This window comes from Tamandua tetradactyla, chromosome 3, assembly GCF_023851605.1.
Source record: "Tamandua tetradactyla isolate mTamTet1 chromosome 3, mTamTet1.pri, whole genome shotgun sequence".
NCBI classification, from domain to species: Eukaryota; Metazoa; Chordata; class Mammalia; order Pilosa; family Myrmecophagidae; genus Tamandua; species Tamandua tetradactyla.
In genome coordinates this window covers 24,002,812-24,029,753 of record NC_135329.1, presented here as the reverse complement: position 1 = coordinate 24,029,753, position 26,942 = coordinate 24,002,812, and the positions used below count along the sequence as shown (strand labels likewise).

The window sequence follows — 26,942 nt, the reverse complement described above, 5'->3', positions numbered from 1 at the left end:
GAAACAACGCCACTGTCTCCCTCATGCATGAAAATGACTTTTTCAGTCTTCAGCAAATAAGAAGTTTACTGAGGAATGCACAGGAGACTATGAACAGTATAGGGAAGGAATGCCCAAGGGTTCAAAAGTTTCATAGTGAAAAAACGATTGTGAGCAAAATTCTCGAAGGTAAGCTGCTGGTGAAGAATAGTGGGATGGGTGTCTCAGAAAAAGGGACAGGCAGAAGCAATGGCCTAGAAGCATGATGCAATATGTCGTGTGTGTTTACATGCAGGGGAAAAAGGAAGAGAGTAAAGGCATTTCTATCACATATAATGTATAGTATCTTACTTATCATCCTTTATTCTGCAGTGACTGAAGGGGAATGACATGACTAGATGACAACTGGGAAAGTAAGGATTCTAGAGACAGAATTAGAGGCAGAGGGACCATCTATGCAAGAGAATATGAGGGACTGAACTCAGGCAATGGTAACATAGGTGGAGAAGGGAGGGGTTCAAACAAAGTTTAGAAGATAAAATTGGCTGTACATGGTAACTGGGTAAGGAGAAAGAGGAGTTTAGGATGATGCCTAGGTTCTGGCTTGGGTGACTGGGTGAATGTGATGTTATTAATTAATATGAAGAAAAGCATATTTTTAAAAGAAAGACAAACATTCCATTTTGGATATGTTGGTAAGGGATTCCTGAGGGACAGCCAAGAAGATACAGATAGCAGATAATTGGATGTACAAATCTGAAGTTCAAAGGAGAGCCCAAGATAGCATTTAAAATCTAGAGGTCCTTAACGTAAAGACAATAATCAAAAGGACAAATGCATATAAGATAACCCAAGGAAATTAAAGAGAGGAAAGAAATAAGCTAAAGGCACACCAGAGTTTAACAGATGAAGGAGCCCAAAAAAGAGACCCAGAGAGAACCTGGGAGAACCAGCATAATGCAAAACAGGCAATGAAATGGAAAATTTTAAGGAGAGGTCAATAGCGTCACAGGCAGCAAGAGTTTAATAAAACAGAGACTAAAGTTTTCATCAGATTTGATTGCCCTATCATATAGTAAGATTATATGACTACTGTACTGAGAACAGTATGGTATCCACATACAAGCAGATTAATGGTATAAATATTAATAAATTGTGTTGCGATAATTGGCTACCCATTAGGAACATACTAGAGGTTTCCCTCACCACATATGTAAAAATAAATAGTAGAATAATTTAACTTATAAAATATAATTATAAACTGATTAGAAGAAAATATAAAGGAATATCTTATTAATCTTGAAGCAGAGGATGCCTTCCTAAACAAGAATGAAAGTTCACTAGCCATAAAGGAAAAATTTGAGAGAACTGCCTGCAGAAAAATGAAATCTTCTACTTGATAAAAGACATCATCAACAAAAGATTGGGAAACAATCTTTACATCCCTAATAGTAAACAAACTATATGTATTTTAATACATAAAGCGCTCCGATAAATTAATATAAAAGACAAATACCCATTTAAAAAGAAAAAAACAGGCAAAGGCGATGAACAGGTTAATTAACAGAAGGGGGTATGTAAGTGGTTAAGATACAGGTGAAAAGATGCTCAAAACACAAGTAGGAAGTATCAGCTTTGTTCATTAAATTGGTAAAAATTCAAAACACTAACATCATCTAGTGCTGCCAAGAATGTGAGGAGACTGGATATTTAATATAATCTTGATCAAAGTGTAAATTAGCACAAACTTTTTGAAAAGTAATTTGGCAATTTGCTAACATTTAAAATACACCTTGGGTGGGCCACTGTGGCTCAGTGGCAGAGTTCTCACCTGCCACGCTGGAGACCCAGATTTGATCCCTGGTACATGCCCATGTGAAAAAAAAAACACATCTGATTGTTTCTAGAAATGTATTCTACAAAAATAAAAGCAGAAGTGCATCAATAAAAGCACAAGTTGCTCAAAGTAGCCTTTATTTGCAACACAGAAAAAGTGGAATGATTTAAATGTCCACTGGTGGGGCATCTACTGAATAAACTGCAGTATTATTTAGAGTATAACACAGCCATCAAAAAGAATGGCATAGAACTATGTGTATAGACCTAGAAAGATGCCGTGATATATTAAAGTGGTGTGGTGGTGTGGCAAGTAGGTAAAATAATATGCCATTTCTAGAAAAACATGAAATGTATACAAATGTGCAATTGTATATTCATTCAATCGACAAACATTTATTGACTGTTTACTATGTACCAGAGTCCTAGAGCCCATGGAACTTCACCTTTTTAGTAGGAGACAGATAATAAACAGAGAAATAAGATGATTAGCCAGCACTAAATGCCAACAAGAAAATAAAATGGAAAGTAGCATGATAGGGAGTGACAGGGTCAATAAAAAATGTCTTGAACAAACAAACAAAAAATAAATGGAGAAGGAAACGTACCTAAAGAGATAGAAATGGAAAAAATAGAAAGGAAACTTTTATTTCTTTGTGTGTATACACACACACACACACACACACACACACACACACACACACACACACACACACACACATATATATTTTGGGGGGCGGGGGGGGGGTGCATGGTCCAGGAATCGAACCCGGCTCTTCCACATGAAAGGCAAGCATGCTACCACTGAACCACCTTTGTATAATTTTTAAACAGCAAAATCATATGCAATTTTTACTTTCTTACATTTTTTTTCAAATAAAGTAAATTACTGGCTGTTTCCTGTGTCTATACCTGGGAAAAATCAATTTAACTCTAAAACAGACTTTCTCTGTTTTGTAAAAATCTCTAGTTAAAACCCTTTAGTTTCACAAATGCAAATAAAGTCCCCATCCCAGGAGGAATCGGTGAAGTCACCACATATTTGAATGCAGATGCCACAGAACAAGATGTTAAGTGTTCTGTTTAGTGATGTAAACTGGGTATATATTAACAGTACTGTACCCATGCAGAGCCAGGTTTTTTTTTTTACTTAAATAGAATTAGACTAGATTGTTCCCCCAAATTATTTTGGTTCTGAGAAGATATATGTAATTCCCCCCACCTGCAACGTTTGCTTTCAAAAGGCTAAGTCCAAAACCACATCTGTGAGGATAAATGGGTTTGACTTCTCTTTTGCTCCAGGTTGGAGAACACAAGACTGAAAAGACAGTGACAAGGAACTGTGCTTGGCCCAGAACCATCCAAACCATCCTATAGTCTCGGTGGTGACCCTGACCGGGGCCTTGGAGGTCAAGGTACTGGATAGTGGGAATGGCCACCGTGAGGAGTAAGGGAGGGGAAAACGGGAGTCCCCTGAAGAAATTGTGAGCTGATCGGTCAAAAGCCATGGGGATTAGGGAGAGATTGGAGGCAGAGGACCTGCGGAGTGAGGAGGAACTTGGAGGTTCTCCTGGAGCTGGGGGGAAGGGATTCCAAGCTGAAGCCTTCAGGTTGGGCTTGGGTCTGTGAGTTTCAAAAGCAACTACTGTCTGCAGTATACGTCTGTTACTTCGTGTTCAGTCAACTTTTATAAACACACACACACACACACACACACACACATCGCTGCAACCTTGTCCATAGCAGTTCTAGTGGAGTGGCCAAGCTTAAGCTGGTCTGCAGTGCTTACAGTGTGAGTGGGAAGTGAGGAAGTGAAGACAGTGCATGCAGATTATACTGGAACAAAGCTTGGTTGAGGGGGAGATGGTCCAGGGGCCAAGGTCCCATAACGGTGCCATTTTGTGATGGGAAAAACTTGAACAGGTTTAGAGGCTAAAGGAGAGTACGAAGAGTGAGGGAGACAGAACATACAGGTCAAGAAGCTAACTGACAGGACAAGGGACAAGATAGGTAGGGACAGCCTCAAAGATATATGCAGAAGACAGAGAGGAAACTTCATCCTCTGAGTCTGGTGAGAAAGAAGGGCTCACATGGGGCTAAATTTGAGGTGGAGGAACAGAAAATGGAAGGTGTTGACTGAGGAGAGTGTACCTTCTCAATGAAGACGGGTGGAGGGAAAAATTGTCTGCAGAGAGTTGAGAAGGTGGAGAATGAAACAGGAATGTGATGGGAACGGGCTGGGAGACCACATGAAAAATGGGCTATATTGTGGCTTTGTTGACTCTCCTAGTGCTGGGGATCATACATATGGGCAGTCTGGGTTGTAGGGACATTCTCCCCAGCAGGGATACAAAGATGCTGAAGATGTTAGTCAAGCCAGGAGCCACACAATCTAGGCTGGGTAGGGAAGGCAGACCAGGAGGAAGCCAAATGACCAGGAGAGTATGAAGGGATCAGGCTCTGATGCCCTTTTGAGACATGAGAGCAGGTACGGCAGGAAAAAGGCCTTCAGTGAGCTGAAAGAGGAGAGGGTTAGAGTCATTGAGCAGGAAACAGGTAATCTGAATGTAATTTTCTGATTTAAAGCAAAGCAAAGTCCCAGGTCCCAAGTCCTTAGAAATCCTGATTAATTCTTATCAGTAAACTACAACTAAAAATGGTACAGCATTTTCTAAACTTTAGCTTATCATTAATCCCTACAAATCCTAGAAAATAATTCATTGTACATCGCTGACAATTCCTAGACAAAGGATCATTCTTGAAATGTCAAAGTCCAAATAACAAATAAACAATACTACAAAGTACAGCATTATCCACATAATTCAGATAAACTTTGTCACAATGCAAAAATATATATATGGTCTTTTTCTGAGAAGACATACGGAGAATGTAGAGGATCTTGTTATCACACCAGATATCACCCAGGCCTCTCTCTTCTAAATACCCACCTTAAGCAGCTCCACAGCCACAAGTACCTCCTCAGCAGGAACCTTATTATCCCCCAGCATGTTAGAAAGAGTCCACTTGAGGGGCTTCAGCAGGAAGACCCCGACTCCCCAGGAGATCCAGCTGCTGTCTACACTGGCCATAAAGTCTGACTCCCGTTGCAGCTCCCCTCGACTAGGGGGAAAGAAAGAGAAGGCCATGTCAGTAATGCTGAATCCAATGTCTCATCCCAGTTCCCATTTCCTCTACCATCTCCCCTCATCTCAAAAGATCAATTTCATTATCTCATCATAATAACCACTTTATCAGCCCCTACTCTGGGCCAGCTACTACAAGCAGCACTCTTCATACCCCAGCTTTAGGCCTCACAACAACTATGCAAAATAGATGGTGACATTGGCCTTTTCATTAATTAAAAAAACCCGAGGAACTGAGAAGTGATTTGTCCAAGGTAAGAAGAAAGGCCAAATCTAAACTATGATCTGTCTGGCTCCAAAATGCATGTATTCTACCAAGACAAGAAAGACAAAGGAGGCTACATGGCCTATGTCAAGGTTCTTTTACAAATGGAGCACAAAATAATAAAAAACAAAAATGACAAAAAATGATCAGCTGTCGAGTGCAACACACTGGGAAGACTACAAATAAGTACAGGGAAAGGATTTTCTGCTATCCTTAAGCTAGAGTGCAGAAAGCTTTTTATGGTGCTGGCAATAACAGGAGCTAAATTTGCTGAATGCTTACCATGGGCCAGGTGCTATGCTAAGAGCTATATAAGGAATATCTCTTCGAATCCTCACAATAAACCTAGATGCAATGATCATCACCATTTTATAATTGGTCTAAGGTTTACAGAAGTAACATAATTTAGCAAGTGGCACAGCCAGGATTTGAGCCTGGGCGGTATGGCCCCTGAGCGAAGCTTTTAACTACTATGTTGCTTCCATGTAGAAATATCTGCCCAAGAAAATCTTCAGGTTGCAGACACAGTCAAGCACCAAGAAGCTTCAGTAGAGTGACAGCGGTTAGGAGGGGAGAAATCACACTATTAAACCTCTGGATCAGAAGCGGTAGATCATGGTCCTGCCACAGTGCGGAAGCCCAGCTGGCCTTGTCACTCACTGACTTCTTCAGGTACTGTCTCCTCTGTTCTCCACTACATGCATACACTAAAACTTTCTCCACAGTATACTTTCTTAGAAAAAAGAAATTTCAGGACAGGCTTGTTACACCAATGTCAGCCTATGGGAAGGTACTGTGAATAGAAGCAGAGAAGAAATGAAGGTGGCTTAATCAAACAGAATAGTTAGCTTAAAAAAGTATCAAAGTTTGACTTTCTCCTTCATTCACTGAGTCAGGTACTGTGCCAGGCTGGTCTAAATGGGATATGTAAGTGAAAAGTGCAAATGATTTAGAATCAGAAGACCAGGGTTGAGGTCCTGGCATTACCTCTAACTGCATGACCCTGAATAAGTCAGCTGGTCTCTCAAGCTGTTTCTTCTTCTGTCTTCTGAAGATAATCTTACCACCTCACCCACAGAACTACTGAGAGGGTCAGAGGGAACGTGAACACACAGTATCTGTACACTGTGAAGTGCTGTATGCTATTTGCTATCAATGTTATCTCTTCAGGGAAGTTTCCAAACACTATACCTGTTGCCTACAAATTACCTACAGCTCCTTCTCAGTGTACCAAGATAATCAGTAAAGCGCCCACCCTCCTTCATGTCCTGTCCACTGCAAAGGGCCTATGCCAAGGACAAGCCAGGACAGACCTGACACATGACCTATGCCAAAGGGGTTCTTGGCAGGATCCCTAGAGATCTCTTCCCCAGACTGCCCTCTCCTTAGTTCTGGTCCTCCCTACTTCAACAAATCCTATCTCAGACCTTCTGTTTCAGGTGTAAATCAAATTTGGAGGCCCTTAAGAAATAGCTATATAAGGGGATTCCAGTCTAGGTAAATCATTGTCACCTGTGCCAGACTGTCCTCTCTTACCATCAGGATCCCATCTAATCAGACTATTTCTCCCCAGCCCACTAACCCCTCTCCCAACAACACTCCTAACCCAGCCTCATTTCCTTCCTTCTTCTCCATCTGTTCATTAAACGTGGAACGCCTACTCTGCCAGACTCCGAGTTGGGTGCAATACGCTGTCAGAGAAGAGAGAACAGGACCCTGTCCCCGACCTCAGGGAGCCGCCCTCGCCCCCGCCCCAGCCCGGACCCCGGTCCTTGCCGGCCCCTCACCGCAGCAGGTCCTGCAGCACGGTGGCCAGGCCCAGCGGGACGCTGCCTTTGCGCTGAAAGGCCTCCTGCAAGTCTCGCAGACGCAAGCGCACCACCCCTTGGCGGCGGCTGTGGCTCAACACCAACGGCGCCCAGAAGCCCATCTTGCTGTCCCAGTCGGTGCTGTTCACCTCGCGACTCCTTTTAAAGGCAGAGAACAGGAAGGACATACGCTCCTCATCCTCCTCCCACTCGGGGGGCAGTAGGCACGCGGGGTCTCCCCGGGCCGGGGCCTCGGCCTCCCGCTCCGGGGACCACATCGGAACCCCAGCCCCGCAAAGACTCTGAACACAGCCTTGCTTCTAGTCCCCTTCCGCCCTAGTTCCTTCCCGGCTTCCGTCCCTTGACCACCTCCTCCCCTGTCATCACGTCACCGCCACCTCCGGCATGAAATAGGGGCTACTCGCTTTCAGGCGCATGCGCCGCGCTGGCCTCCTTTCGCCAGAAGGCGGGATGATAATATTCTCAGACACACAGGACGCTTGCGCCGATTCCTCAGCCCGCAGTCTTTGTGAGGAAGGAAGGTTTTTGCGCATGCGTGGCCGGTGGACGCGCGAAAGGACGCATCAAAGATCATAGAGTTTGCGAAGCACGATAGAGAGGCAAATGTTTATGCCTTTCCATAATGCGGCTAGAGAGTCCACGCTAAGGGGCGTGTCAAAGGAAAAGCAATTGCAGTGGACAATGTGGAACAGACAGGGGTGAGTTAATTCATGACGACCATGATAGGGAAGAGACAGTAGAACTCAACTTCGAGGAACTCAAAGGGTTGGTTGAATTTTATTGTCAGGACAAAGGTAGTGGAAAAATACCAGTAGGCTATCCGGAGAAAGTGGGGAGGCGGAGGTGCCGGGCGAGGTTGAGAACTTGAAATAGCTTGTATCTGAAGTTGTCTTTTTCCCTTTTTTACCTCTGCAGGCTGAGTTGGTTTTCTCTGCAATCCCAGAGCTACAAGATTAGTTTCAAGTTAGTAGGGCGGGGAAGGGAGCGGATTGAGTCCCCCAAGGCGCAAGGCTGGCGGCTTGGTCAAGAGAAAGAAAAGCAGTATTGGTCAGGTGTCAGGACTACCTGGTGGGATTTGGATTCTCTGATCAAGGTTTACATCTCCCCAACCAACAGTTCTTGACTGAAGACGTTTAAACTTCCAAGATCTCTTCCTTTTGCCGCAATGTCATCAAGTAAGCAGAACTGTCACTCAAACTCTGTGACTGTGTATACACTGACTTTTGAGAAATATATGAGCTTCCACTATTGCGCCCCCACCCCCACCCCACCCCTTCTTCTGCTCTAGATTTTCCCTGTTTCACTTTTTGAATATCAGCAACCTATTGATCCTTTCCAGTCAGACTCAATTCTAACTGTTCCTTGAAACCTTCTCCAACTATCCTGATTTATTGATGATCTCTTTCATAGACTACACAGCTTAACATTTACTCCTGTTCCTTCCCTGATTCTCTGAGAGCAGGCACAATGACATAAATGTCTTGCTATGACACATAGGTGGTGCTGAAGAAATATTCCATAAACTGAAAAGTTTATGACTTGATACTTGCCCTTCAAATATCTTAGAATCTTGTTAGAATGAGAGCTCATATATATGATAAAATTCTCTCTGAGAATGTTACTAGCAATGACCGGGTCTAGGATGGTGAGAATAAATTGGTTTTCTTTTTAATTGAGCCTTTTAAAAGGTGAAAAGAAAAGTTGCCTGTTTATTGAAACTAAGTATCAATCTCCAGATTTGAATATAAATCTGATCTCTGTCACTTACTGGCTGTGTGACCTTGGTCAGGTACCTAACCTTGCTGAATCTGTTTCCCTGTAATGTAAGATAATATTTCCTAATAGGGCCATCATGAGGAAATGTTATGATGTATATAAAGCCTTGAATGGCTGGCTGTATAGTTGTGTTTTCAAATGAATTTTAATGAGGGAATTTTTTTCTTTTTTAATGCAATTTGAGATGTGTTCACAAACTGTACAATCCATCCAAAGTATACAATCAGTGGCTCATAGAATCACCATATATTCAAGCATTCATCACCACAATCAATTTTAGAACATTTTTATTACTCCAAGAAGAAAATCCAAAAACATCCCATATTCCTTATCTCTTCCTCCACCACCCCTGTTATTGACCCCTCGCATTGGTATGGTACATTTGTTACTACTGATGAAAGAATGTTAAAATATTACTGTTAACTTTGTGACGCTTATGTATGTAGTGGAGAAGCTTAGCCTACCTCTAGATATGCTTAAGTGTTACTTCAGGAGGACCTCTTTTCTTGCTTAGATGTGGCCCCACTCTCTCTAAGCCCAATTCTGCAAATGAAATCATCACCCTCTCCCCTGTTTGGGACATAACATCCAGGGATGAAAGTCTCCCTGGCAGCATGGAAGATGACACGTAGGGAAGAGTCTGACCCTGGCACTGTGGGATCAACAATGCCATCCTGGCCAAAAGGGGGAAATGAAGTGTAACATATAAGGTATCAGTGGCTGAGAGAGTTCAAATAGAGTCAAGAGGCTGCTCTGGAGGTCACTCTTACACAAGCTTTAGTCAGACATTGCTACCTATCATAACTTGCCAAACGCCAACCAAGACCATTCCAGCCAATCCTAAAGAATATTTAAGGCTGTATATAAGATTCTACAAAGGTTCCCATGCACTAGAGTTAATTTCCAGAAACCTACAACCTCCAAATGGGTTCCTGGGCCAGATAAGTTCTGAAATGCAGAGGGGCCAGCCTCTCCAGAACATCAACTAGTTCCACCCCCCATTCCATATTATTGACAGTCTCTTCCAACATGAAAAAGTTAGAATGGGCATAGCCCAAATACCCCTAAAGAGTGGGAGAAAGATCAAAGGTGATGGTGGAGTTGTACAGAGAAGGTAGGGTTTAACAAATGAGTACGACTGATGAATCTTTATACAGATATTTTAGTCTCCAGTATCTTAGAGCACCTAGAAGTAAAAACCTAAAATTGTGGAATTATAATTCATACCAAACTCTGAAATCTATTCTACAATTAATTGTTGTGTTGTGCTTTGAAAATCATTGCTTTTTTGTATATATATTATTTTTCTCACACACACACACACACACACACACACACAAGTCAATTGTGATAATAAAAAAATATATACTCCTTCTAGCCTCCCATGTTCTGGAGCAGTTAGAAGGAAAAATCTGAGATGATGGTATGGTAGCCTATGAAAAACTCTAGGATCTGTCCTGTAACTACTTGTTGAAGAGTGCTTTGAAAACTATTGCTTTTTTCTTTCTTTGCTTTATATATACATTATATAATACAATAAAAAAGTAAAAAAAAACTACTGTTAACTATAGTCCATAGTTTTCAATAAATAAATACATTTTCCCATATTCTACTCTAATATTAATTCCTTATAATAGTGACATATTTGTTCCAGTTCATGAAAGAACTTTTAAAATATTTATACTGTTAATCACAGTCATTTTCCACCACAAGATTCACTGTTTTGTACAGTCCCATGTTATAACCTCTAGCATTTCTTGTAAAGTGACAAACATGACTCTGAACTTCCCCTTTCAACCACATTCACGTTCAACTCAGCACTGTTAATTATACTTACAGTAATGTGTTACCATTGCCTCTATTTATTTCCAAATATTTAAATCAACTTGGTTAAAAATTCTTCATATATTAAGCATCTGCTCCCCTTTTCTTGCCTCATTCTATCTCTCAGGAATTTATATTCTAGACTTTAGGTTTATGAGTTTACATATTATAATTAGTTCATATTAGTGAAATTATACAATATTTGTCTTTTTTGTCTGACTTATTTCACTTAATGTTCTCCAGTTACATCATGATGTCATGTGCTTCATGATGGAATAATACTCCATCATATAAACCACATTTGTTTATCCATTCATTTGATGGTGGACACTTGGGTTGTTTCCATCTTTTGGCAGTATGAATAAGGAGGGCAAATGTCTGTTTAAGTCCCTGCTTTCAATTCTTTTGGGTATATACCAAGTAGGAGGATTGCTGGGTCACAAGGCAACTCTATACTTACTGTTCTGAGGAACCACCAACTGTCTTCCACAGCGGCTGTACTATTTTCCATTCCAATCAGAAGTGAATAGGTATTCCTATTTCTTCACATCCTCTCCAACACCTGTAGTTTCCTGGTTGTTTAATATTGGCCATTCTGGTAGATGTGAAATGATATCTCATTTGATTTGTATTTCCCTAGTAGCTAGCGAAGCTGAATGTTTTTTCATGTACTTTTAGTCATTTGTATTTCCTCTTTGGAGAAATGTCTATTCATGTCTTTTGTCTGTTTTTAAATTGGTTTGTTTGTCTTTTTATTGTTGAGTTATAGGATTTCTTTGTATATTCTGGATATCAAACTCTTAGCAGATATGTAGTTTACAGCTTGAGAAAAATATTTTCTCATTGAGTTGGCTGCCTTCTCACCCTTTTGACAAGTCCAGAAGTGTTCAGTTTTGAGGATGTTCTGTTAATCTATTTTTTTCTTTTATTGCTTGTGTTTTGGGAGAAAGATTTAAGAAACTACTGCCTATCCTGAGATATTAAAGATGTTTCCCTACATTTTCTTCTAGGAGTTTTATGGTGCCAGCTCTTATATTTAAGTCTCCGATCCATTTTGAGTTAATTTTTGTATAGAGTGTGAAATAGAGGTCCTCTTTAATTCCTTTGGAAAAGGATATCCAGTTCTCCCAGTACTATTTACTGAAGAGACTGTTCTATCCCAGTTGAATGGACTTGGGAGACATCAAAAATCAACTGACCGTAAATCTGAGCATCTGTTTCTGAACTCTCAATTTGATTCCATTGATCAATATGTCCAATCTTTATGTCAGTACTATGCTGCTTTGATGACTATAACTTTATAATATGCTTTAAAGTCAGGAAGCGTGAATCCTCCCACTTCATTCTTCTTTTTCAAGATGGTTTTGGCTGTTTGAGACCCCAATAAGGGAAAATTTTAATGAGCATTTTGAAGAATGCAATATGATTGGTTGTAAGAAGAGTAAGTATCAACTGGCTAATATGTATTCTGCTACATTCTACTTAACACTTATACAGTCAGTATCTCATCTAATACCCGTAACAATCCTGTGAGGTGTTTTAATATTTTCCCCATTTTACAGAAGAGAAAATTGAGCTACAGCTATTTTGTCTGGAGGAGAATATTCCAGAAAAGAAGACTAGTATATGATGTGAAAAATAAGTTGTGCTCTAAGAAGCACATTTCTGCCACATAATGTCCAATAAAATGGCTAGTTGGTTTGTGTCCTGGATGACACCAGGTTGTTTTCTGTCCCTCGGTTTAGCCATGTCAAAATAGTCCTCTTCCTAAGCATTTTTAGGAGAGCAAAGGCAGGTAACTGAGGGTGTCATTAGGTATCTGGAATTTCCAGGCAAAGGGTATTCTGCTTTCATCTTTTGGAGGCCAGGAGGGCTACTCAGTGCAGTGGAGAAAGGAAAAAGAAAGCTCTGCTGATCTGACAAGGGCTGTTGAATGTATCACAAGCCATTTCTCACCACAGGTACCCTTGATCTTCCTTCGGTCTGCTACACTCATCCTCTATTATGCATGACTGGTGTTTTCTCATCCTTTAGGTCACAGCTTAAAAGTCAACTCTGCATGGAGGCCTTGTTTGAATGCCCTCTCTAAAATACCCCCTTGGTATTTAAAAATGGATGGGTCAGTGTGACAACACCTGCTGTTTAATCTCCACATCCCCCCCAAAAGACAACCAGATGTTACATGCCTCCTGAAGTAAGTACTACAGTACGAAGTAAACAGCAGCACCTATGACGTCTTTTTGTAAAAAAATATAGAACCTGAATCTGATCAAGCCTCTAGATCTAAGGGCTAGTTTGTGGGGAATAATAATACAAAGAAAAAAGTAGAAGATAGAGGAACATGTTACGTGAAAACTGAGGTTGCGATCAGCAAAATCCAGACTGTGGGAAATCCTATTTGATAATGACCTTGTTTCTGCAACAAAAAGACTTTTAACGTGTAATGTGTGGACATTACTGGATCCTGATTTGTACAAACAATCATAAAATTCATTTGTGAGACAATTAGATAACTTCAATATTAACTAGATATTTCATGATACTGGTGTGGTATCTTGGAGCCATGTACCCCAGAAAATCATGTTCTTAAACTTAATCCATTCCTGTGGGTGTGAAGTCATTGCACATAGGACTTTTTGATGAAGTTACTTCAGTTAAAGTGTGGCCCAACTGAATCAGGATGAGTCTTAATCCTGTTGCTGAAGGCCTTGTAGGGAAGACCACAGAGAAAGAGAAAGCCACTAGGAGCAGGCTGAAGCTGAAAGTCAATGAAACTGGAAGAGAAGTGCGAAGAAGCTCTGTGCATTGCTGTGTGAAAGGAAAGCCAAGGGCAAGGATTGCCAGGAGCCAGCCCCAAAGCCTGTCTTCTGGGAGAAAGCATCACTTTTATGACAACTTGGTTTTAGACTTCTCCTAACCTCAAAACCATGAGCCAGTAAATTCCCATTGTTTAAGCCAACCCATTGCATAGTTTTTGTTTTAGCAGCCAATAAACTAAAACAGTAGAGCATTTTTTATTTTGAGGGATAATGATACAGTCATATATATGTATATTCATAAATATTTTTATTGTAAAAACTTAACATACAGACATATATTGATGACAAAAACATTCCATATATGGTGTACAATCAATGGATCACAATACCATCACATAGTTGCATATTCATCACCATGATCATTTTTTGAACACTTGCATCACTCCAGCAAAAGAAAGAAAAAGAAAAAAGAAAAAAGCTCATACATACCATACCCCTTACCCCTGCCTCTCATTGACCAGTAGTGTTTCTATCTACCCAATTTATTTTACCCTTTGTCTCCTCTATTATTTATTTATATGCATGTATTTTACTCATCTGTTCATACCCTAGATATAAGGAGCATCACACACAAGGTTCTCACAATCACACAGTTACATTGTAAACATTATATCTTTATGTGGTTGTCTTCAAGAATCTAGGCCACTGGAACACAGCTCAACAGTTTCAGGTACTTCTCTCTAGCCATTCCAATGCACCATAAACTAAAAAGAGATATCTATATAATGCATAAGAATAACCTCCAGGATAACCTCTTGACTCTGAAATCTCTTAGCCACTGAAACTTTATTTTGTCTCATTTCTTTCTTCCCCCTTTTGGTCAAAAATGCTCTCTCAATCTCTTGATGCCAAGTCTTGGCTTATCAAAGGCTTCCTGTCCCACATTGCTAGGGAGATTTACACCCCGGGAAGTCATGTTCCACTTAGGGGTGAAGGCAGTGAGTTTACATGCTGAGTTGGCTTAGAGAGAGAGGCCACATCTGAGCAATAAAAGAGGTTCTCTGGGGGGTGACTCTTAGGCCTAATTTTTAGTAGACATAGCCTGTATTTTGCAGGAATAAGTTTCATAGGGGCAAACCCTAAGATTGAGGGCTCAGCCTATTGATTTGTTTGTCCCCACTGCTTGCAAGAATATCAGGAATTCTCTGAATGGGGAAGTTGAATTTTCTGCCTTTCTCCCCATTCCCACATGGGGACTTTGCAAATGTTTCTTTATTCACTGTTCAAATCACTCTGGGATTTATTGGGGCATCACACTAACCTAGACAACCTACAAAATCTCATGCCCTATTCAAGGTTCTGTGTACTTATGGTGCCCAATTAAACTGCTCATATATGTTAAGTTAGGAAATGCACTCATCAAAGTATAAATTTTGTACCAAATAAACATGTCTTGCTTTAGTCTCATACAGAAGTTGAAGTTTTAAAATATGAATGACCATCTATTTTCAACACCTTGCAATATTGACATTCCTTTGTTCTTCCTCATGCAAAAACATTTTTAAAATTTGTACATTTAGTCACTGTTAGGTCGGGGGAATGGGGAAGGGCACTGCAACTTGAGCTGCGGAGGCTGTGTCGCCCCTCCCAACATGACTTCCGGAACTAATGAACCCCCCTTCTGGACATCACCTGACCTCCATCCTTAAAAGCTGCCATGCCAAAGACCGCATGCGGACTCATCTCTCTCCATCTTGGGTTCGGTGAGCTCTGCCCGGGATCGCAGACATAAACCCGCCCACTTTAAATTTCCTGGTCTACCTTCCTTCTTTCTCACCCTTTTACCTCCTAAACCTTTCATCTTGGTGCTGAAACCCGGGAGAGGAGTGCAGGTGCCACCCGCCTGGCCAGGGGCGCCCTGGCTTCCTCTCCTCCACATAGCCAGCAACAAGGGATCCTTTGGCCCTCCGCTACATCCACCACAGATTGGGTAAGTCCCTTCCCTCCTAGCCCTGCTGTCGGGTCTCACCATTCCAAGAGAGCCTGTCTGTAAATTACTCCCCGAAAACTGTGAATTCACATCAGGTTCTCTTCCGAGGGCTGAGGTGAACAGGGACACCCACAAGACTTACTCCCTTTTCCCGGGACTCAAAAAGTTGTGGGGACACCCTGCTTCTCGTTTCCCTCCCAAATTCAGGTCCAGGACCTGAAAGGGCCTCAAACCAGGGTGAGACGTCCCCTGTGGAGATGAGCCCCCACTCGTAAGAGCTCCGAGGACTCTCTCAGGGCATTGGGACGCCAACACCCCCTGGGCCAGTCCTTTGTCCTTTGAGACCCATCTGTATGGGCAATAAGTCCTCAAAGACCAAACCTTATACTCCTCTGGGTTGTCTTCTGACAAACCTATCCACACTGGAGTTACTTCCAGACATCCGGCCAAAACGCCTCACTTACTTTTGTAAAAAGGCTTGGCCCCAATATCAATTGGATAATGATTCTCATTGGCCTGAGGATGGGACTTTCGATTTTAATATCCTTACAAACCTCCACAACTTTTGCCAGAGGAATGACAAATGGGCCAAAATTCCTTATGTCCAGGCTTTTTTTCTTCTGCGCTCCTCCCTTTGTACTTCCTGCTCTGTAGTTCAGGTTCTTCTAGCCAGAGAAACCCCCAAATCCCCACTTCTACACAAACAATCTGATGAAACTTCCTCCTTTTCTGACCCCTTCGATTCATCTTCCTTTAAACGACCAGGGCCACCACCACATTCAGGGAAACTATCCTCTTCTACCCCGCTCTACCCTCCTCTCTGTCTGGCTGTGTTCCTGCCGCCATCTAGCCCTCCTCTTCCTCCTTCTCTGCCATCGGTGCTCCTGCCGCCATCTAGCCCTCCTCTTCCTCCTACTCTGCCAGTGGCTCTCCTGGCACCATCTTGCCCTCTACTTCCTCCTTCTGCTCTGGCAGCACCTCAGCCACCATCCTGCCCTCCACTTCCTCCTTCTGTCCTGGCAGCACCTCAGCCGCCATCTTGTCCTTCACTTCCTCCTTCTGCTCTGGCAGCACCTCAGCCGCCATCTTGTCCTTCACTTCCTCCTTCTGCTCTGGCAGCACCTGAGCCGCCATCTTGTCCTTCACTTCCTCCTTCTGCTCTGGCAGCACCTGAGCTGCCATCTTGTCCTTCACTTCCTCCTTCTGCTCTGGCAGCACCTCAGCCACCATCTTGTCCTTCACTTCCTCCTGCTCTGGCAGCACCTCAGCTGCCATCTTGTCCTTCACTTCCTCCTTCTGCTCTGGCAGCACCTCAGCTGCCATCTTGTCCTTCACTTCCTCCTGCTCTGGCAGCACCTCAGCCACCATCTTGTCCTTCACTTCCTCCTGCTCCGGCAGCACCTCAGCTGCCATCTTGTCCTTCACTTCCTCCTTCTGCTCTGGCAGCACCTCAGCCACCATCCTACCCTCCACTTCCTCCTTCTGTCCTGGCAGCACCTCAGCCACCATCCTGCCCTCCACTTCCTCCTTCTGCTCCAGCAGCATCTCAGCCACCATCTTGCCCTCCACTTCCTCCTTCTGTCCTGGCAGCACCTCAGCCACCATCTTGTCCTTCACTTCCTCCTTCTGCTCTGGCAGCACCTCAGCCACCATCCTGCCCTCCACTTCCTCCTTCTGCTCCAGCAGCATCTCAGCCACCATCTTGCCCTCCACTTCCTCCTTCTGCTCCAGCAGCACCTCAGCCGCCATCCTGCCCTCCACTTCCTCCTTCTGCTCCAGCAGCATCTCAGCCACCATCTTGCCCTCCACTTCCTCCTTCTGCTCCAGCAGCATCTCAGCCACCATCTTGCCCTCCACTTCCTCCTTCTGTCCTGGCAGCACCTCAGCCGCCATCTTGTCCTTTACTTCCTCCTTCCATCCCAGTGGCAGTCCAGCCACCATCTTACCCTTCTCTCTCTCCCTCTGCGCCGGCAGCGCTCTAACCACCATCTTGTCCTTCTCTTTCCCCTTCTGCTCTAGCGGCTCCCCAGCCGCCATCTTATCCTTCCCTACCTCCTTCTATTCCAGCGACTCTCCAACCACCACCGTGCCCTCTTCTCCCTTCACCGTCCTCAGTGGCCCTGCCATCCTCACCTGTAAGCTCCCATACCCACTCAAAAAGTACTTTACTCTGCCCCCCTCAGGGAAGTTGCAGCACCCGAAGGGCTAATTCAAGTACACACTCCCTTTGCCCTGGCCGATCTCTCACACGTTGGAAAACAATTGGGCTCCTTCTCCAACAATGCAACTACCTATATTAAAGAATTCCAATATCTGCCTAATGCCTATGACCTTACCTGGCATGATATCCATGTAATCTGCTCTTCTTCCCTCACTACCAACGAAATGGACTGCATTTTCAATGCGGCCAGGACTCATGCTAGCCAGGTGCATATAACTGACCACACCAGCAGCATCTCAGCCACCATCTTGCCCTCCACTTCCTCCTTCTGTCCTGGCAGCCACCATACTGGTGGGGGCCGAGGCAGTACCAGATCAAGAGCCAGGGTGGGACTATCAGACTGACACCCCAGCTGGGAGAAACAGATGGGTTAGGTGAGACAAGATTCTTACATGCCTCATAGCTGGCATGCAGAAAACTTCCCATAAATTCGTAAACTTCCATAAGCTAAGGGAAATTACTCAAGGTCCTGAAGAAAACCCTGCCGCTTTTCTAAACTGGCTCACAGAAGCCCTCTCCCAATATACCTGCCTAGACCCTGACTTGGAAGCTGGTAAAACCATCTTAGCCACACATTTTATATCCCTGTCAGCTCCAGATATAAGGCGCAAACTTAGAAAAATCGAGGATGGTCCTCAGGCCCCTATTCGTGACCTGGTGAAAATGGCCTTTAAAATTTTTGATACTCGTGATGAATTGGAGAGGGTGGAAAAGGAGTCCTGGGACCGCTGAAGGGCGAACTTACAAACCCAATCCCTGATTGCATCCCTGAGGCCCACTTCAATTGACGAGAAGCTGGTTATGACTAATCCACCACCAGGAAGGTGCTTCAAATGTGGCCTCGATGGACACTGGTCCTGCCAGTGTCCAAATCCTCGACCGCCCAAGGGACCATGCCCCCTCTGTGGGAAAAAGGGACATTGGAAAAGTGAGTGCCCCACGGCGCCTGGCCATGAAGGGGCCGTCCTTCCAACCCCTGACCCACCACTGGTGGTCCTGGGTCTGGCCACCAATGACTGATGACGCCTGGCCTCAGCGACCCCGATCACCCTCATCGAGCCCAGAGTAACAATCAAGGTAGCGGGTAAGTCTGCCTCCTTTTGAATGGACACAGGGGCTACCTTCTCCATCCTCCCCTCCTACTCAGTCAACTCCTTCCTTCCCAGGTCACAGTTATGGGCATAGATGGCCGTCCTTCGTGCCCCTTAACTACCAGACCACTTACATGTTTAATAGATGGCTACCCCATTATACACTCTTTCTTAGTCATACCTTTTTGCTCCACCACACTAATGGGGTGAGACCTTCTTGCCAAATTAGGGGCCTCACTACACTGGATACAAAAACCTCAAATGAATTTACTATTACCCTTATGTGTGGCCTCCACTTCCACTCAGGAGTCCACCCTTCCTGCTCCTCCCCTACCACCTCACCTAGTAAACCCGGAAGTATGGAATACCTCAACTCCCCTGATAGCTTCCCATCATAAACCAGTTCTCATCCGACTAAAAGATCCATCCTCATTCCCATCTTGGCCACAATTTCCCATCTCCATAACCCATCGGAAAGGACTCCAACCCATCATTAACTGGCTCAAGGTACTCCTCGTACCCACTAACTCATCATATCACACCCCTATCTTGCCTGTCAAAAAACCTGATGGTTCTTACCATTTAGTCCATGAACTCTGACTAATTAATGAGGCTGTCATCCCCATCCACCCAGTAGTTCCCAATCCATATACTCTTCTCTCACACATACCTCCTCACACTACTCATTATTCTATCCTAGACCTCAAAGATGCCTACTTCACAATTCCTCTAGACCCTTGCCTGTTACTATTTATTTGCCTTTACCTGGGAAGGCCCGGACTCTTCGGCAGCCCAACAACTTACATGGATGGTACTACCTCAGGGGTTTTGCGATAGCTCCCATATCTTTGGCCAAGCCCTATCCAGGGACCTAACAGAGTGCAATCTAACTCCCAGTATCGTTCTCCAATATGTAGATGACCTGTTAATTTGCAGCCCTTCTGAAAAAACTTCCACAAAGGCTACAGCCACGTTATTGAATTTTTTAGCTGACAAAGGATATTGAGTCTCACCTGCCAAAGCTCAACTTTCTTCCTCCACCGTCACCTACCTGGGGCTCCGCCTCCCTCCCACATCCTGACACCTAACAGTAGACAGACAGCAAGCCCTCCGAGAACTCCAACCTCCAGAAAATGCTGAACAAATTTTGTCCTTCCTAGGTTTTGTGGGGTTCTTCCGACACTGCATCCCCAGTTTTTCCCTCCTAGTGAAGCCTCTTTATGACATGGCCAAGGCAACGCCTGTGGGACCCCTAGACAACCCCTCTACTGTAGCCAAAACTTTCTTGGTTCTCCATGATGCCTTACTTGGATCACCTCCACTCGCTCTCTCAAATTCTAACAAACCCTTCTTCCTTTTCACAGATGAAAAGCAAGGAATAGCGGTGGGAGTCTTAACCCAACCTCTGGGACCAACTTATAATCTAGTAGCCTATCTCTCTAAACAGATGGACCCCACCGCCCATGGATGGCTTCCCTGTCTCCGAGCGCTGGCTGCAGCTGCTACCCTAATGTGTGAAGCTCTTAAACTTACTCTGGATAGGCCTCTCCAAGTCCTGTTGACACATCGTCTACAAGACCTCTTATCCCATAAATCTCTCTCTCTCTGCTCACCCCTTCCCATCTCCAGGAATTTCATTTGCTCTTCCTGGAAAATTTGGATGTCACACTCTCTGTCTCGCCTAGCCTCAACCCTGCTACTCTCCTCCCTCACGGTACCCTATCAAGCCCCCCTCCACAGCCCACTCACCTTTGCACCAAAATCATGGAAGAGCTCGCCTCCGCACACCAGGGCCTCTCAGACACGCCACTGTCACAAGATCTCACCCTTTTTATAGACGGCAGCTCAATTATAGACCAACAGGGACAGCGCGGGGCTTCATATGCTATAGTTTCTCCCACCGAAATACTTGAAGCTGTATGGGTCCCAGAGGGAACCACATCCCAAAAAGCTGAACTAATTGCCCTCACTAGAGCCTTACACCTAGCCAAAAACAAATCCACCAATATCTACACGGACTCCAAATATGCTTTCCTAATCGTGCACTGCCACTTAGCCATCTGGAAGGAGCGAGGGTTCCTGACCACCAAAGGCTCACCTGTAATTAACGCTAAGCTTATCCAACGCTTGATTCAAGCACTTCTATTGCCCTCACAGGTGGCCATCATCCATTGCAAAGGGCACCAAACAGATAACTCCGATATCACCTGCAGAAATAACTGGGCTGATGCCGTCGCGTGAGGACTGACCAAAGAGCCCTCACCTTTAAGCCCTCCAGCACCGATTCTTTTCTTTACTCTTCCTTCCCTCCAACCTGCCTACTCTTCCAGGGAATGTGAAAACCTCCTTGCACTGGGAGGCTCTACTACACTGGAGGGCTGGATCTTCCTCAATAACAAGGTGGCTCTTCCAACAAAACAGGCCCCTGATATTTTTTCTCAAGTACATTCGTCACTTCATATCGGACCCAGGGCCCTCACACAGTTCCTCCAGCCCTTATTCCATCACCCATCCCTGACTCATCTCATAACGTCAGTCTGCTCCTCCTGTCCCACTTACCAAAGAACAAACCCGCAAAGAGGGTTACGCCCCACTTGCCCAACCCATCAACTGAGGGGCCACTTCCAGGGCAGGACTGGCAAATTGATTTCACACATATGCCCACTCACAAAAAATTATGAGACCTACTAACTACAACTGACCCCTTAACAGGCTGGATAGAAGATTCCCCTACTACATGGGAGACTGCTGATGTGGTGGCTGACATCCTCCTGAAACAAATCATTCCCCACTTTGGACGACCCACCTCCATCCAATCCGATAGTGGCCCAGCCTTTATTTCTCAGGTGGTCCAGCAAACCTCATCTGCCTTGGGAATAGAATGGAAATTACATGTTCCTTACCGACCCCAATCCTCTGGTAAAGTAGAACGAGCTAATGGTCTTACCAAGACACAACTAACCAAGTTAACCGTTGAACTACGACAATCCTGGGCCGACCTCCTTCCTCTAGCCTTTGCCTGACTACGCACTACTCCATGGGAACCTACTTTCTTAAGTCCTTTTGAGCTCATGTAAGGCCGCCCATTCCTACTTAATCACCACCTGCCAGTGCAGCCTCCCTCTTTGGGCTCTTACTTACCATATCTCTCCTTAATCAGGCAGTTGCTGCAGGAACACGCCGATCAATACCTGCCACAAGCTGGGGAAACTAATCCTGCTGATCCTCCCCACGGTCTCTGGCCAGGAGACAAAATACTCCTTAAACAGCTTCAGCCCAAACCACTCCAACCACGGTGGACTGGCCCACACACAGTGATTCTCACCACTCCTATGGTGGTAAAACTACTGGGCGACTCCTCTTGGCATCACCTATCATGGGTCAAACTATACAAACAGGATGAGAACCCCTACACTTATTACCCCCTGGGGCCCACTCATGTTCGCATCACTCACGCTATTCATTCTCCTAACCCCCATTGAGGGCCCATCCTACGTATGGAACAAAATATTCAGACCTTAAACAAACTAAAAGAAGATCTCTACCACAAAAAACAAGGAACTAACTGTGCCTTAGACCGGATTTCTTCTCCCCTGGAGACATGCTCCTCCCACTAATTGGACCAGTTATCCTGATCTGTCTCTTTTTTGTCCTAGCTCACTGTCTCCTCAGCTTCCTTCAGGGACACATGAAGGAACTATCACGGGTAGCAGTCAACCAAATGCTCCTGCATCATTACCACTGCCTACCCTCCTCACCAGATTCCTATAGCTAACCTCCTCCCTCTCCTGACCATGACGACCCCAGCCTATCATGCCACATTGCCCCAGTACAGCAGGAAGTAGCCAGAAGAATCTTGATACCCTATTATCACAAAAAGGCTTTAATGTTAGGTCTGGGGAACAGGGAAGGGCACTGCAACTTGAGCTGTGGAGGCTGCGTCGCCCCTCCCAACATGATGGAACTAATGAACCACCCCTTCTGGACGACATGACTTCCGGAACTAATGAACCACCCCTTCCAGACGTCACCTGACCTCCATCCTTAAAAGCTGCCCACACCAAAGCCCGCGCGTGCACTCACCTTTCTCCATCTTGGGTTCAGTGAGCTCTGTCCAGGAGTGCAGAAATAAACCCGCCCACTTTAAATTTCCTGGTTTACCTTCCTTCTTTCTTGCCCTTTCGCCTCCTAAACCTTTCAGTCACTATCATTGTACACTAGGCATTCCTAGATTATACCATCTTGGTCTTTATTGTCTATCTTTCCTTCTGGTTTCATATGTACCCCCAGCCCTCCTCCTATCATTCTCACATTCAGCTTCATTCAGTGTACTTACATTATTGTGCTACAATCAGGTGGTATTGTGCTATTTATTTCTGAATTTTTACAATCAGCCCTGTTGCACAATCTGTATCCCTTCAGCTCCTATTACCCAATCTCTACCCTATTTCTATCTTCTGATAACCTCTGTTCTTAACTGAAATTCTCCAAGTTAACTCATTAATGTTAGTTCATATCAGTGAGACCATACAGTATTCGTCCTTTTGTTTCTGGCTAATCTCACTCAGCATAATGTCCTTAAGGTCCATCCATGTTGTTACATGCTCCATGACATTATTCTATATTACAGCTGTGTAATACTCCATTGTATGTGCATACCACACTTGTTTAGCTACTCATTTGTTGATGAACATTTTGGTTGTTTCCATATCTTGGCAATTGTAAATAATACTGCTATAAATATTGATGTGAAAATGTCTGTTTGTGTCCTTGCCTTTAAGTCCTCTGAATAGATACCTAGCAATGGTATTGCTGGATCATATACCATTTCTATACTTAGCTTCCCGAGAAACTGCCAAACTGCCTTCCACAGTGGTTGTACCATTTTATATTCCCACCAACAGTGGATAAGTGTGTCTCTTTCTCCACATCTTCTCCAGCACTTGTCATTTTCTGTTTTATTGATAATGGCCATTCTGGTGGGTATAAGATGGCATTTCATTGCGATTTTGATTTGCATTTCCCTAATAGCCAGAGAAGTTGAGCATCTTTTCACATGCCTTTTAACCATTTGTATTTCCTCTTTTGAGAAGTATCTGTTCGTGTCTTTTGCCCATTTTGTAACTGGGTTGTTTTTCTTTTTGTTGTTGAGTTGAACAATCTCTTTATATATTCTGGATACTAGACCCTTATCTGATGTCATTTCCAAATATTGTCTCCCATTGTGTAAGCTGCCTTTTTACTTTCTTGACAAAATTCTTTGATGCACAAAAGTGTTTAATTTTGAGGAATTCCCATTTATCTCTTTCTTCAATGCATGTGCTTTGGGTGTAAGATCTAGGAAACTGCCTCCTATTACAGGTTTTATAAGATATTTCCCTACATTTTCTTCCAAAAGTTTCATGGTCTTAGCTCTAATGTTTAGCTCTTTGATCCATTTTGAGATAATTTTTGTATAGCTCTAGTAGTTTGCTGTGGATTTTCCTGGGTTTTCAACATATAGTATCATATCATCTGCAAACAGTAAGAGTTTTACTTCTTCCTTTCCAGTTTGGATGCCTTGTATCTCTTTTTCTTGTCATTACCCTGGCTCGGACTTCCAACACAATGTTGACTAACAATGGTGACAATGGACATCCTCGTCTTATTCTTGATGATGGATGATACTAGCTATGGGTTTTTCATATATTCCCTTTATCATGTTGAGGAAGTTCCCTTCTATTCCTATTCTTTAAAGTGTTTTCATCAAGAAAGGATGTTGAATTTTGTCAAATGCCTTTTCTGCATTAATCGAGATGACCATTTGGTTTTTCTGCTTTGATTTGTTGATATGGTGCATTACATTAATTGATTTTCTTAAATTGAACCATCCTTGCATATCTGGGATAAATCCAACTTGGTCATGGTGTATAATTCTTTTAATGTGCTGCTGGAATCGATTTGCAAGAATTTCGTGGAGGGCTTTTGTATCTATATTCATTAGAGAGTGTCATGGTCAGGTTCATGTGTCAACTTGGCCAAGTGGTGGTACCTGTTTGTCTGGTTGGGCAAGTGCTGGCCTGTCTGTTGCAATGAGGACATTTCATAGAATTTTAATCAGCCAAGGGGAGTGTCTTCTGCAATAAGTGATGCTTAATCTAATCACTGGAGGCCTTTTAAGGAGGATTCAGAAGAGACAGGCTCTCTTCCTGCTTCGGCTGGTGAGCCTCTCCTATGGAGTTCATCCAGACCCTCCATCAGAATCGTCAGTTTCACAGCCTGCCCTGTGGATTTTGGACTCTGTGTTACCATGGTTACGTGAGACACTTTTATAAATTTTATATTTTGCGAGTATTTCCTGTCGACTCTGTTTCTCTAGAGAACCCTAACTAATACAGAGAGATTTGTCTGTAATTCTTTTTCTTGTAGTATCTTTGTCTGGCTTTGGTATGAGGATGATATTGGCTTCATAGAATGAGTTAGGTAGCCTTCCCTCCTCTTCAATTTTTTTGAAGCGTTTGAGCAGGATTGGTACTAATTGTTTCTTGGATGCTTGGTTGAATTCACCTGTGAAACCATCTTGTCCTGGACTTTTGTCTTTTGGTGAGCGTCTTAATGACTGATTCAATTTCTTTACTTGTGATTGGTTTGTTGAGGTCATCTGTTTCTCCTCGAGTCGTTGTTGGTTGTTCATGCCTTTCTAGAAAGTTGTGCATTTCATCTACATTGTTCAGTTTATTAGCATAATGTCCTCTCATTACCTCCTTTGTTTCTGCGGGGTCAATAGTTATGTCTTCTCTTCCATTTCTGATTTTATTTATTTGCATCCTCTCTCTTCTTTTTGTCAACCATGCTAAGGGTCCATCAATTTTATTGATTTTCTCATAGAACCAACTTCTGGTTTTGTTGATTTTCTCAATTGTTTTCATGTTCTCAATTTCATTTATTTCTGCTCTAATCTTCATTATTTCTTTCCTCTTGCTTGCTTTGCAGTAGATTGTTGTTCTTTCTCTAGTTCTTCCAAGTAGACAGTTAATTCCTTGATTTTTGCTCTTTCTTCTTTTTTGATATAGGCATTTAGGGCAATAAATTTCCCTCTTAGCCCTGCCTTTGCGGCATCCCATAAGTTTTAATATGTTGTGTTTTCATTTTCATTTGCCTCAAGATATTTACTGATTTCTCTTGTAATTTCTTCCTTGACCCACTGGTTGTCTAAGTGTGTGTTGTTGAGCCTCCATAGATTTGTGAACTTTCTGTCCCTCTGCCCATTACTGATTTCCAACTTCATTCCTTTATGATCTGAGAAAGTGTTTTGTATGATTTCAAACTTTTTAAATGTATTGAGACTTGCTTTGTGACCCAGCATATGGTCTATCCTTGAGAATGATCTATGAGCACTTGAGAAAAAGGTGTATCCTGCTATTGTGGGGTGTAATGTTCTATAAATACCTGTTAAGTCTAGTTCATTTATTATATTATTCAAATTCTCTGTTTCATTATTAATCCTCTGTCTAGATGTTCTATCCATTTATGAAAGCAGGGAATTGAAGTTTCCAACTATTATGGTAGATATGTCTATCTCTCTTTTCAGTGTATGCCTTATGTATTTTGGAGCACTCTGGCTTGGTGCATTAATATTTATGATTGTTATGTTCTTTTTTTTTTTATCTTTTATAGGTGTATTGTGATTTGATCAAACCTCTTGCAAGAAAAATCGGGACAAAATATTTAAAGCAACAATTGACTCAAAAGGAGCACCCAGGACATTTTTCAATTTACCTTAATACACACTGGCTTCTGAACTATATAGAACTATACAACTATCATCTAACTATGAAAGACTTCCAGTAATAAAGCAGAATCTACTGATGTAAGGATTAGTCATAGTCAATCACTTCATGATTCATGATTATTTGGGAATCCCTTTCCATACTTCTAAAAGTTCTTGTGTCTCAATTTAAATAGCTAATAATTGATGCATGAGTCCTCTAAGGAATTAGTCCAGGTCTGACTCTTTATAATCCTGTGAACCATCTTCATGATTTATTTCAGATTTATTTTTTAGAAATAGTGTATATATGTATGTATGTGGTTGGGCTACTTGTTTTGTTTGAGCTTTTTTTTTTTTTTTCCATTTTTGCAGTATCTCAGAGAAAGCAAAGCAACTGCAGAGCGCAATGCTAGCTGCTTGCTCGACAAAGCACGTGGTCTGTTCTAAAGAGGACATTGCTGGGCCAAGAAGAGGCTGTG

The 26,942-nt window shown here is 43.2% G+C and overlaps 1 protein-coding gene and 1 long non-coding RNA gene across 6 annotated transcripts in view; one reads left to right on the top strand and one right to left on the bottom strand.

Moving 5' to 3' along the window:
- CHMP7 (charged multivesicular body protein 7) overlaps positions 1 to 7,570 on the bottom strand; it is an 11,981-nt gene extending 4,411 nt beyond the window's left edge. Inside the window, exons 1-3 of one of the 4 annotated variants that reach the window (XM_077152800.1) lie at positions 7,457 to 7,570; positions 7,011 to 7,190; positions 4,764 to 4,935 (exon numbers count right to left, since the gene is read on the bottom strand). In XM_077152800.1, coding sequence (XP_077008915.1) covers positions 4,764 to 4,935; positions 7,011 to 7,153 — 315 coding nt within the window. In that variant the 5' untranslated portion in view covers positions 7,154 to 7,190; positions 7,457 to 7,570. The other 3 variants (XM_077152799.1, XM_077152801.1, XM_077152798.1) reach the window with 3 other exon arrangements.
- On the top strand, positions 7,347 to 26,942 carry LOC143677147 (uncharacterized). 2 transcript variants are annotated; one of them, XR_013172404.1, is made up of 5 exons: positions 7,352 to 7,750; positions 7,968 to 8,227; positions 12,687 to 12,846; positions 26,370 to 26,562; positions 26,836 to 26,942. It is a non-coding gene; the product is annotated as an uncharacterized LOC143677147 (long non-coding RNA). The 2 variants fall into 2 exon arrangements; XR_013172403.1 differs by lacking the exons at positions 26,370 to 26,562; positions 26,836 to 26,942 and having other exon boundaries at positions 7,347 to 7,750; positions 12,687 to 13,686.